The following is a 13,003-nucleotide window of genomic DNA, read 5'->3' as shown; positions in this document are numbered from 1 at the left end:
CTGCTTGTGCATGTTGTTAGGCTCAGCTTTATTTTGAAATGTAGATGGTGATCCTTCCTGAGGGCATGATGGTCATTCTTTGTGTAGGTTAGAGGGGTAAAGAGTGTAAACTAGCTGACCTTTCCTGGAAACTAGAGGCTAGGTCATGAGGAACCTCAGCTCAAACTGTGGTCTTCAGGAGACAGTGCACTACTCAACAGTAAAAGAAATCTGGGAAGGAATTGGGGAAAAAGTGGCTGCATTTGGCAACGATCTAGAATCTGCAAGTACAGAACAGCAGCTCTGGGGAGAAAGAGAGTTGAAATGTTGATTTATAATCTAGCTTCAGATAATAGTATGAAAGTAGTCAGTGGTTATGTGATTAAAGAAGCAAGTTGCTAGAAGGAACTTGTAGATAATCAGAAGCATCTTTGAGAGTTGCTTTTGAATAGGTTGTGCTCATTTGGGATAGGGAAACCATCTCCTCGACCCTGGGTTATTCAATGAATGCTTCAGGTAAATGCTTAGTGGAGCTGGGTAGCACTTTATACACATGCTTTTAGTGAAACTCTGTTCACTGCAGGTATGAGATTATGTGAAAAAACAATTATCCTGCTCAATAGAGATCATGGTAAAGGTGAGCCAGCTTGTGATGTGAGTAATGACTTTACTTCATTTTAATGGGTTTTGATTAGGTTTTTTATTTTTAGTGAATGTGGTGACTAATGCTTGCAGCGCAGGACTGAAATTCAAGCAAAGCAGACTTTACTCTCATATGTTCTGTGTGTCACTGACTCTTGCTGATATTTTCAACAGTAACATGGCTTGAAATTTAAGCTGTTATGCGGTTAGAAAGTTTGAAACAGCCTCATTGAAGTTCATATTCCCATCTATTAGGAGGCAATAATAACTCCTACCTTTTGAAAAGCAACCTCAGATTTTCAGGTGTAATCACTGCAGAGATATCCATTATTACTTAACGATATGCAATGGCGTGTCTTGAGTTTGAAGTGGTGTGATAGGCATCGCTGTGGCAGGAGGAGAGGAAGAGGAAGGACTCTGTGTGCTGGCCGGCCTGGTGGACTATGCTGCTTCTCTCACCCGCTGCTTCTCTCTCTCCTTCCTGCTTGCTGAGGCTGGGCAGTTCTGTTCATAGCACTAACAAGCTCTTAAATGGCTGGAAGCCCTTGCAGATCCTTTAAACCCTAATTTGGGAAGAGCTGTGAACTGGAAGGCCTTACCTCTCCCAAGAGTCAGTGGGAAGCAGTAGCTTCGCTTCCCAAACTCCAAAGCCCAACACTTTGCTGAGCTTTGAATTGCATTTCTATGCTCTTTTCTTCCATTACGAGGACTGCGAATTTTGTTCCCTCCCTGGGCGTCCTGGACCAACTCCTTTTAAGTCTTCCAAGGTAATGGGTGCTTCTCTTACAGTTTCTTTGTAGAGAAAACATTGCCTGTTTTAACATTTAGCATAAAGTAGTGTATTTTCCAGTTGTTCGGTTTACTTGCTTTGGCTTACCTGTGCGGGTACTGTTATGGTTATTTGAAGTTATTTCCTGGTGAATAAGTGCTCTGCTTTAAAGATGTGTAGAGCTGACGAGGGAAAAATTTTTCAGTACTGAGTAGTATTGTTCAAGAATGCAGAATCTTTCACTTTGTACTTAAAGCGGTGAGGGAAATGATGCATGCATGCAGAGCAAATCCAGGTTTTTCCTGCAAATTGTAAACTATCTTGACAGCTCTCAGAAAAAAGGTAAGCTTTCTCTATTTCTTAATTACATGAATTTTGGTACCAGTTTTATTTATCATTGCTGTGGAATTTGCTTTACATCTTAATGGATTTTGGAGTTTCAGTTCAGGTATAACTCTACTTACTATATTCAGAACTTCTTGAATTCTTCTGCACTTGTCCCTTTTGGAAATGCTGTAAGAAAAGTTATCTTCCCATGTGAAGATTCACTGCAAGGTCAGTGAGATATGACTGTACATGAAATGTTTCACTTGTGGTCGGATCAATTATTCGATGTAGAAATTTAATGTTCGGAAAAAGTGTGGATTTATCTGACTGAGGTCACTATAGTACAAACTGAGGCTTTCACAACTGGTTACTACGGCAGACTTGGGAGGGTCTCCCTTGTGTTGCACACTTACGGCACATAGCCCAGAGGCACGGACAGTTTCCCAGATGTGGTAATTATTGGTGAGAAGCATTCAGCAAGAGAAAAGGAATCAAAAAGGGAGGTAAGGGGAGCAGAGAAAAAATGAAAATACACCTGCTCAGTAATGATATGGAAAGGCCCTGTGAAGAAAGGAGGGAACATTTCTGGGGTAATATTTTCAACCAGTTTAGGTCTTTAAATATTGAGTTCTGGGAAACACTGGTCAAGATCACTTTGGGATCACAGAATCTGCTTGAACTGTAATGCCCATGTTTCTTGGAGATTAAGAGTTTGCAGACCTGAGTTACATCCTGTTTAACAAGATTGTTTAATCCTTCAGGAGTAGAGAGATCATTTCTTGACTTTTGTTAAAGCTAACAAGTAGCTTTAGCTTGAAAGTAACTTGCTTTTTGCCAGGGTTAGAGATTTATATGTATTTGTAACGAATAAATTTTGGGGGGCAGTGAGAGAGGAACCTTGCTCATACTGGCCTTCAGCAAGATACTTGGAAGAATAAAAGGTTATTTGGCTGTAGGGTGTTTTCCAGCTTGTGAAGTACTTCACGATGCCTTTTGTATTTCTGTTTATTATTTTTAGTTGAATAAATTTTAAAAGATGTGTTGTATCCTGTTAATTATCCATGCTTTAGCACCAAGATTATTGATTGAGAACAGTTGTATGCAAGTTTGTTTCATGACCATATGACTGAAACTTTGGGGGGAAAAAAAATATGCTAGCTCACTGAAAAAGTACCTCTTCTACTAAGTCAGATGTCTATATACAGACAGTGCTTCCAAAAATACGCTGTGATTTTAGAAACCAGTCCTCTGAGTATTTATAAGAGAAAATGAATGATAAAGAAACAGGTGTAGTGAAACTGGATTACAGCTGCCATTTCAAGTATGTGTATGTACAACTATATTAACCCTCTTCCCTGTCTGATACAGTGTATGTTATTGTGGTATCTGAGCAGTTTTTATTCTTTCTGTACTCTTTTTTTAGGGTTACTTAGCTTCGTGTCATCCCCATCTTACAAAAGATGGTGCTTCCATTTTAGAGAGATTGCACAGCTGCATGGAAAAACTAAGATTTGTCCATATTTGCCCAGATGTCTGTGATGAAGCAGGGAGCTTGATGTTCCTAAGAGTCTAGGTTATGGTTTCTGTTATCTCAGTACTCCTGTTTTCCTCCGTATTGGACAAACTTGTCTGTGTGCAAGTCCTTAAAAGAATTTTATAGTAAAAGTTAAGGAAAATAGGTATTGAACCGAAGAGATCTTGAGCAAGAGGTTGGACTAGATAACTTCTTGCAGTTCCTTCCGATCGGAATTATCCCATCATCCTTTGTTATGTAATTTCTCTTGCAATGAAGATTTGATGGGTTTTGCTTGTGTAGTGACTGCATTATTCGAATGATTAAAGGATGTGTGCTGCTTCTGAGAAATGTGTTTTCTTCTCAGTGCAAATAAATGGTATATAACTCTTAAGTTATGTACCTGTATATACTTGTAAGTTATACCCTTATATACTCATAAAATCTATGTCCTACAGTCCATTTCCTATTTTGGTATGTGTGACTAACTCTGTTTATAAATAGTTTGATTATTCTATGTAATTGAGATTCTGAAAGACTTTATAAACCAGGTCATTATTATTTGATTGCTCTTCAGTGGCCTGTATGAAATAAATGCATGGCCTTCATCCTGTCCCTGAGAGCTTTATCAAAAACACTGCTTAAAATGATCTAGAGTTACTGCTGGTGAGGAGAAAAGTTTGAAATTTCTAGAGTTTTCTCCTTCTTTTGTTTTGTTGGGCAGTCCAGGGAGGATTATGCTCCTTAGGCTCTTGCTTTCTCTGCAATCTAAATGAAAAGTGGTATCCAGAGCTATGAACTATGACTCTCTTAAAATGGAGGATGGTAGCTGAAGTAGTCTGCCTTACCTTCCTTTTGTGTAATTTCGTGTATTGTCTCTCTGCAAAGGAAGCCATGGCAAACTTGCGAGTGAAAATGAAATGAGAAAACTTCCAAGCCCAAGGATGGAATTAGCAGGAGAATTTGAAGCTAAAGCCCCTGTTCCCAGGCCATTGCTTCCCCTCTGTTAACACTGCCTGGCACAGCTCATGTTGTTCCCTGAGTCATTGGAGCAACTGATATCCCCTGTCATTATTGTAGCCATGTCATTTTGTAGGTGACAACTTCAAAAATTATGCCTTCTTCTGTATGCTGGAGCTGCTGTATGTAACATGGGTGATTACAAGCAAATCTATCTTGCTATCTCTTGGTAGTGTTGCCTCCTTGATCTGGCCTGTGCTCCAGTGTGATGAGAATAGGCAGCGTGAATGTTACTGCTGTAACTCTTCCCAGCCCCACCAGTTACTACTTTACAGTTCTTGGTCTGTTTCTACCTCCTTTTGCAAACAATTGGAGTTTGGATGCTTCAGGAGAAAGGGAACTGGCCCATTTAAGATGACACTGAGCTTCCTAAGCCTTTTTGGAGTGATTTGGCTTTTGGTCCATAATTTAGCAGAACAAGACTTTTTTTAGGCCTCTTCAGAATCAATAGTCAAGTTTTCAGCTTGCCTAAGAGAAAGAAGTGCAAGACTTTTAATGTCCCAGATGTCCTCTTGATATCTCACTGATTGTGTCTCAACTGAAGTTGGTCAGTGGCAGCTAAAAGTTGAATTACATACTGATAAGATATATTAAAACCTACCTGTCATAATGCTTACATTTTTTTCCTAATATCTTTATCTTCTCGTGTTCTTTTTTCTTTTCCGTTTCATAATGCAAGGTTGCTTCAAAGAATCTGTATTACAGATGATAAATATTACTCTTGCTGTTCTAGCATTTGGAAAGGACATTCATATCTCTATCAGTGTGATCTATCAATGTGAAGAAAACCCCATGCTTACGCAGGTGCCATTCCCAACCTAAACCTGCAGTGAATCTTTTTGATGAAACGTGATATCACATTTGATAGACGAACAGACTCTTGGCTATCTGCATGTGCGTGCCTGGGGATGGAGGGGGACAGGGGAAGAACATAGTCCTTTAAAGAAAAAAGGAGGGTGTGTATATTCTGGGGAGTATCATATTCATCTAAGAGCTGGATGCATTCTTTGAGCTTGATTTTTTGGCTTGGGAGGGATTAGGGGGAACATAGTGACTGAGAGGGGGAAAAAAACATTCCTGCAGGGGATTAGTTTTGAGGTGACTCAAATAGACACTTTGATCCCTTCCATCTGCAGGTTGGCTTGTTTTAGCTTGTTAATGTATGGATAGCAAATTCCCTCTTTCCTTTTATGTTTGGAAAATTGCTCATAGCCCACACATGGCTCTGTAATTGGGGAGAGACTGTTCATTCTTGCCTGCAGGAAGACATTTCTTTCTCTGTCTGCTGAGCTGGAGTTCCAGACTAGAGAGAGAGTGCAAGGAAAATGTAGGTGGGAGCAGGGCTGCCTAACTCTTGCTTAAGCTGTGATTCATTAAGAAATGGTCATTGATCCATGTGTATTTGCACTCAGAGCACCCACAGGATGAGGGGCATAAATTCTCTCCCTCTCTGCCTTCCCTGTGCTTCAGTTTACAATGGTGTGGTAACTTGTAGAATATTGACCTTGGGGAGAAACTTCGGTGCATTTAGGAAAGTTGTCTTCATCAATAATCCACAGTAAACTGATGATACTTATGAGGGTGTTTATTGTGTCTATTTTAATTTTAGACAGCTCAGGTATGAGTGATTAGTAACAATCCTATACGTTTGACTGAAGCCGTCTGAAAGTAGGCGAGGGTTGTGGTGATGTCAGTTATTAAATACCATGCTCTGTTTCTCAACCAAACTTTTTGAAGACTGTTAAACTTGTGTTCTGTTGAACTCATATTGCCCTGCCCCCTCTCAAGTTGCTCTTTTAAGTCAAGATTTTCCAAAAGTATCAGAATTTTCTTGACACTGGAATTTCTCAGAATTCTGCCTGGACGCTTATCCTGCAGGTAAGGTAGCAGCGATCAGGTTACTGAGGGATTTGATTTCCTCCCGCTTCTCCCCCAGCCCAGAAGATGGTTTGGAAAGGTTTGTGTGTGTACATGTGTTGTTTGGGACTTTTCATGTATGTGCAGGTATATTACACCACAGATGAAGGTTTTATTTGTTCTTAATGTTAATACTACAAAATAAGAGAATTTGATAGCCAAAGCCCTCTCTATCTGTTGATCTCTTCGGGAACCAAAAGGACTGTCTTGAAATGGCATAAGCTTCCAGTATTTATTTAGTGGAGTTTTCCCCTGCATTGCTTATAAATCTAAATTTAGGGATGTCTAGGGGCTTTGTTTTGTTTGGAGTGTTGCAGTTATCTCTTGGGTTATTTTAAGGTTTCCCAAAGTTTTGTTCATTCACATTGTGATTGACCAAGGAGCCTGGCCACATTCCAACATGAATAATTAGGCTCTCTCCTTCTCCAATTTGATTAGATGCAACATTGTTCCCTTATCTCTGCTTTTATAGTTGCTGGCTCCCTGTGGCTGCTCTAGGGCCTTCAGCAAAGGGTACAAGGACTCTTCTCCCCCACTACCCAGAGGCCTTTTTAGGAGAAACTCTGGACAGCTAAATTTAATCCCCACTACAAATGCAGGGTGACTGTCTTTTGCCGAGCAGTGGCTGGGCCTCTGCTAAGAGCGGTTTGCGTATTTGAGGTTAAATTCAGCTAATAGATGCTTGTTCCTTTTTGACTGAGTAATCCTGCATTTGACCGTCAGAGAAGATCTAGTAGTGGTGGTAGCCAGCACCATTTTACAGGAACATTAGTGTTTGGGTTTTATTTATTTATTTATTTTTTTAAATGCTTGAATTGCTTTTTTTAACAGATGTCTCTTGAACAAGAGAAGCTGGGGGCTAAGGCAAGTTGAGTGAGTGAAGGAAAATTAGAGGGATAACCCTTCACTGTGTAATATTTGCAAAAGTGAATCTTTTGAGAACTGAGGTAGGTACTGAAACTTACTATATAGGTGGTGTTGTCTTTGGAGGATGATTGAGGGTTACTGCCTCTGTGGAAATACGCATGTCTAGATTTAAACAAGTCAATGGTAAGGAGAAAGTCATAGCATAGGTCATGATGTAAGTAAACACTGCTGTAGGTTATAAGCTACACAAGTTCATGCTGGCTGTAAAAACTGAAATTATGGCTGCTATAAATAACAACATGAGTTAGACAAGTGTAGGTGTAAGCCTAAATTACAGGTAGTTTCTCTGTATTTGTTAGAATTTTGTTAGAAATTTTTCACTTCACTGCCCTTGTAAGGCATTTTTGTTGCCTGGGACTGGGATCGCTGGAACAGGGAGTTGGAAGAATCAAATCCTGACCTCAGTGAAGGGAGGCTCACGAAATCCCCTATATAAACTGAAATGTCAAAGCAGTCCTCTCCTTTTCACAGAGGGCTCTTCTGTTATCACATACAGTTAAACACAGCCAAGTGCTGATAAAGGGGCACGGTAATGGAAACAGCCGAGTTTTCTGCAAAATATCATTATGACAAAACATTTAATTTAGTGGGAAGGCATTTGTCTAGACATGCAACACATGTGAACAGTAAGAATAAAAAAGGGCATCTGTGTGTGTTGTTGTACAGGTCTTACAAAATTAGTATCTTGTGTGCATGTGCATGCTTTGCACGGAAAAGATTCATTTCTCATACTTGTAACTGGGGCACTAAACTTGGGCATACAGGATACAGTAATTCAGATTACCAAATCCCAGGGTTTGGTTTGGTTTTTAAAGATTTCATCACTTGTTCTGTTCTAAGAAAAAGTACGAAGCTCCACCCTCTATTTGCTTGCAAAACAACAATAATCTGGGATTGATGTACTTACCTGTTCTGTCAGTAGTAAATTACAGCAGAGATGATTTTGATTTACGGAGTTCACGTTCCTGTCGTGCTTAAACACAAGCTGGTGGTGGCTGTGCACTGTATGTGAATAGTGAACGAGGGGCCTCATGGAGCAGGTTGGGATCTCCTGGGCATGTGGCAAACTGCTGTCTCTTGGTTTGCTAAATAAACCTCCTGTTTTTCGGTCAAAAGTGGTCGAAGGATAACTAAAAGGTTTCTAGAGAGTGAAAAGATGGTAAATTAATCACAGCTAGGGAAAGGTGACAACTACAGTCAGTGTAGTCATAAACAGGGAGTTGAACTTAGCCTGAGCTAGAAACTGGTTGGTTTGAACAGTCGCTTGGTATTTTGCTTTTCTTCGTAATCCCCCTGCCTCCAAAAAAAGAAACTGTTGTTTGAGGCAGTGTTGAACTGGGTGCAGGACCAAATGGGAACAACTTTAGTCCCAGCAGGATCTGAACCAGAAAAGGAGTGGTGTTGCCTTGATTTTTCTGATAATGGGTTAGGAAGCTTTTTCTGATGCTTTGGGAGACACTTTTATTGCTTATTGTCCTTTTGATGGACAAAGGAGAAATGGGCATGCTTAGAGCACACCCATGTGGCCATGTAGGGGTTAAATATGCTTTAAAAATTATTTCAATGGAGAAAAAAGTGTAAAAAGATTTCTAATTGCAGTGAAGTATTTTTGGAATTTGCGCTGTCAGTTAGTAATATTTCACTAATTAAAGCAACCCTTTGTTTAAACCAGGCTGACAACACTTTGTTTGGAGGATTGTCTGGTGGACAAATCAAGGTATGTTCATTCCTCAGCAAATCAACCTATTTTATATGCTGATCTTTCTGAAGTAATGCTTTTAACTTAGGAGAAGGTAGTCACATCTGTGAATTCTTTGTGGTTTCTCTGCTGCTGTGGGTTGCAGGTTATAAACTATTTTACTGCCTTAAAGCCATGTGTGTAATGAAAATGAACCAATAAAAAGCATACAGGCACTAGGCTCTATGCCTGGAGGCATCAGGTTTGTTCGGATGGCAAAATTAAGGGATTATAAATTTTTGTTGAAGGAATGTTAGCAAGCTGGGAGGAAAGAAAAAGTAGAGCAGGGTTCTGATGAAGCTAATATATTTGTTTATAAATGTATGTATATATGTAACCAGCACCTATCTATATCTTTATATATACATACTAATTTTTTATATATATGTTTGTGTGTATACGTATGAATGCATGTGTGTGCATACACACACACACATTTATATATAAAAACATAAATAAAATCCTCTGAAACACCCAAAACCTGGAGAACACTCTATGCTGTGACTGTGGTTTGATCAATAAGGCTTTGAGTTTTTGTGAAAGACTGGATTCTAGCTTGGAAATTGGACATGTGCTGTAAAGCAGAGGGAGGCTTTGATATACAGTGTCAGGTTGGACAACAAAAACAGACTGAAAATTGTGCAGATTTTTCTCAGCCTGAACTGAATGATATGGAGAAAGCCATATAGTACTAAAAAGCCAATGTAAAATAGGTAACTGTATGCCGATAGGCATGTTATATGCATAGTGTTGTGGTATCATTGATTGCCCTTAGTTGCTTGGTTTTGTTAAATGGCTTGCTGCTTGTAAGGAAGCCCAGTTTATCAGATCAAAGATCTTGAAGGAAGAAAGCTTCTGACCACTCTGGCATTTTGAGCAAAATATGTTGAGTCGTGAGTATTTGCTGGCTAAATGCTTTTGGCTAGATCAAGACTTGGTAGCTTGCTTTTGAAAGATGACCTGTTCTTCATTAATTCATGCCATATAAGCTTTTTCATATCTGTTTTTCTCTTTACAATCCTTTTTTAAAAAAAATGTATCAATTAGTAGATCTGCCTAGTTAGCAGATCTGCGGATGGAAGAGTCCAGGCAGTGAACACACTTCAGAAGTTCATTTTTCTTTTAGCTGCAATATTGACCGATGTGATATGCTCTGTAACAATGAAGAACACGTCAGAACAATTGGGTCTTCAAAACCGGTACGAGCCTTTGCAATGGGCCCTTGCTAATCTTGGATGGTGTATTTTGCTGCAAATTCTTATGAGATTATTTCAGGTTTTTGTAGCTACATCACAGGATTGTTATCTTAGTGAATTGCTGTCATCTAGAAATTGTTTTATTTAAAGAATCCATTCTAGGAATATTATCTTTTTTCTGCAATGCAGAGGGAGCAGTGACTGCTGTGAAAACTTAAGTAAACTCTTCAAAAGTGCAAAAAAAAAAAAAAATCTAAAATACAATAGTTGAAAAATTCTGAATGTTTAAATTAAATTGTCATTGGTCTGAAAGAAGATGAGGGTGAACAGAGAAAGTTTTTCCAGTGTACTAATATGAGAGTATCTTTGGAGAATTTTTCTATTTTTCCTTTCAAGAGAGTTAATTATCAGGTAATCTGTAGGGTTGGCCATGGTACAAGAGAAGAGAATCGGAGCTGAGGTACTCTGATAAAGTGACAGTGTTGAGATTGGAGAGTATTTGATGAGGAAGAGGAGTAACGGTTTGCAGAGTCTCCTGGTAGTTAGAAGGAAGAATCTGGTGTTCAAGTGGATTCTTTGGCCCTTTAAAGAAAGGAGCCATGAAAGTCAAGTTCAACATATATTTTGGCGAGTTTTACTTTCCTTATTGTGATAAGTGATCCTAGGTTTAGTACGAGGGAAATAACTAGGATAGTTACTTTGAAATCAAAAGTGAATAGCTATTTTGAGCTACGGGGAGGGAGCAGGTCTGTTGAGTTAGGTAACAATTGCATTTTATGTAATTGTTTTTCTCAACATAATAGTTTAACCATTTGTCCTTGGGTGAGCAAGCAAGTTAATCAGCTACAGAGCAGGAGCTGTATAATAACTTTATAAATGTCTATTGTGTTTGATTCCCATTTCCACAGGTGCTTTAGACCTTTTAGTTGAGCGCAGTCTTCATGCTTAAGCAGTTGTACGTTATCCTGGTTCATTCACGTGACCGAGAAGGCGTTGAGGTTATAAGCCTCAGGCCAGTAGAAACAAATCTTTCCTGACTGGGTGGGAACACATGGCTTCTAGTTAGCAGCACTGTCTGCTGGTCAGTGAGCAGATTTGATGTCATTTGTCAAGACAGCTATTTTCCTATTCCTTTTCCTACCAGAGGTTAATGCCTGGGAGTAGCTAGTCAGAAAGGTGGAGACCACTGGGACAGAGAGAGAAGGGTGTTATCCCATCTCCAGGCTATAATTGGAGCGACTTTGAAAATGGCTACAGATAATGAAGTGGAGATAAGGGTAACTTAATTCAAAGCTTTTAGGTATAAAAATCTGCAATTCAGCAGAAATAGATATAATTATGATGATTAGCTTGCTGCAGACACGTTATTTACTGTAACTCAGTATTTGCTGTTGAATTTATCTACTGTTCTCAAGAGTTGCAGTCCAAACATCAAATCACATACGAACATCATCTGATGCATCCCATTTACTGTGAGATCCTCCCTCAAATAAGGTAAAACGTAAATCTCACATAGGCAGCACTTCCTCTCTTTCTATTTGGCAAGCTGTCAGTGAATCTTGCACGAGGCCTGGCTGCTGTGATGTCCGTGCCAGAGCCCACCTGCTGGTACTCCATAGTCATGATTCCTTTACCAAAGTGGGAAGGATGTTAGGCCTGTTCGGTGAGAGGCGGAAGCAATGTGGGGATCCAAACGGGAGCCTTAGTTTGCTGTTTGCTCCCTTAGCTTTTTTTCTTTTTTTTTCTTTTTTTTCTTTTTTAGTTGAGCATCAAAGAAGTGTTGTGGCATGAATAATATTTTGAACCAAAAGACTTGGCATTTTTGGATGTATTTTATTTTTTATTTCCATGTTTTCAGTAAAAATATAAGCCTCTACCCATTACAAGCCTGTGTGGTCTTTGCCTCCCTTTAAATTCTCTTTTGCTTACCTGTTACGGCTTAGGTGGGAATGGACTTTGTACAGTATCATCTCTGGTTAATAACAACAGGGGAATATAAATATGTACAGATGAAGACTTTCTGCTTTAGTATACTGTTATCATTTGATAAACATTTGGTGAGATACTTGTTCAGAGCGGTGGGTACAGCTAATCTCATAATATCAGAGGAGAATAAATAGATGATACGCAAAATCTACACTTGCAAGTAGTGTTTTTCATCAACTCATTCCCATGGATTCATTTGTCAAGACCACACAGGAACACCAGGAAAAATACAAAATAAATGGCTTACCACAAGTTGTCTGCTGTCCGATGAAAGTAATGCAGTTACATTTTGGAAAAGGATTTTTGAGTAAACATTTCTGATTTTGGAGTGGCACTTAGAGTATCTTGTCAGGAATTTTGTGTAGAAGTCTGTGTAAAATTGCAATTTCTTGAAAATGGCTTATTATAGCTTGATAGGAAGGATGATGGAAACTCAGTAAAATTGTACCAAAGAAGTGAAACTGGATGCAGTGAAAGAAATGAAGCTATACCAAAAAGTGTACAATAAACATTATGTTCAGCATTCAGTTTGCTCCCCTACTCATTTGGTTGTGAAATGCAAAATCTTGTAAAACAGAAATTTTTGTTCCTCAGGCTTAATGACATGCAGAAAATATGCCTATTTTAAGTTTTTATTAAAAAAAAAAAAGAAAAGGGGTTAGGATTACTGATTGGAGGGATCCTAACTATATAAAGTAAGGTAACTTTATAAAATGAGGAAACAGTTAAGGACGTAATTCCAGTCATGCTCATGTTTTTAGTGCTATTTTATGTATGAGCTACTATCACTAATGCAGATCATAATAGATATGGAATTGCAAGTTTAACTAGAACTAGCTAGAACTAATTAATTTTATTCCTTTGAGTTTGTACTAGACAAGTCAGAAATGCTAGATGTAGGGTGTGAGTGCTTTCTATTTCACTGAAGAACACAATTCCTTCCTCTCATTGAGATCATCCTGTTTTAGGTCTTATTTTGCTGGGTGCGG

At 38.9% G+C, this 13,003-nt stretch overlaps 1 protein-coding gene across 12 annotated transcripts in view; it reads left to right on the top strand.

Moving 5' to 3' along the window:
• Window positions 1-13,003, top strand: part of TNS3 (tensin 3) — a 319,894-nt gene that overhangs the window by 109,706 nt on the left and 197,185 nt on the right. For 6 of the 12 annotated variants that reach the window (XM_064506661.1, XM_064506658.1, XM_064506656.1 and 3 more), the window contains exon 2: window positions 8,767-8,811. The exons of the other annotated variants lie outside the window; for them this stretch is intronic. In XM_064506661.1, coding sequence (XP_064362731.1) covers window positions 8,767-8,811 — 45 coding nt within the window. The remainder of the gene's footprint in view (window positions 1-8,766; window positions 8,812-13,003) is intronic. 12 annotated transcript variants of the gene reach the window in all.

Source organism: Dromaius novaehollandiae, chromosome 2, assembly GCF_036370855.1.
Source record: "Dromaius novaehollandiae isolate bDroNov1 chromosome 2, bDroNov1.hap1, whole genome shotgun sequence".
NCBI classification, from domain to species: Eukaryota; Metazoa; Chordata; class Aves; order Casuariiformes; family Dromaiidae; genus Dromaius; species Dromaius novaehollandiae.
The sequence above is the reverse complement of the archived record's forward strand: the minus strand, read 5'-3'. Positions and strand labels throughout refer to the sequence as shown.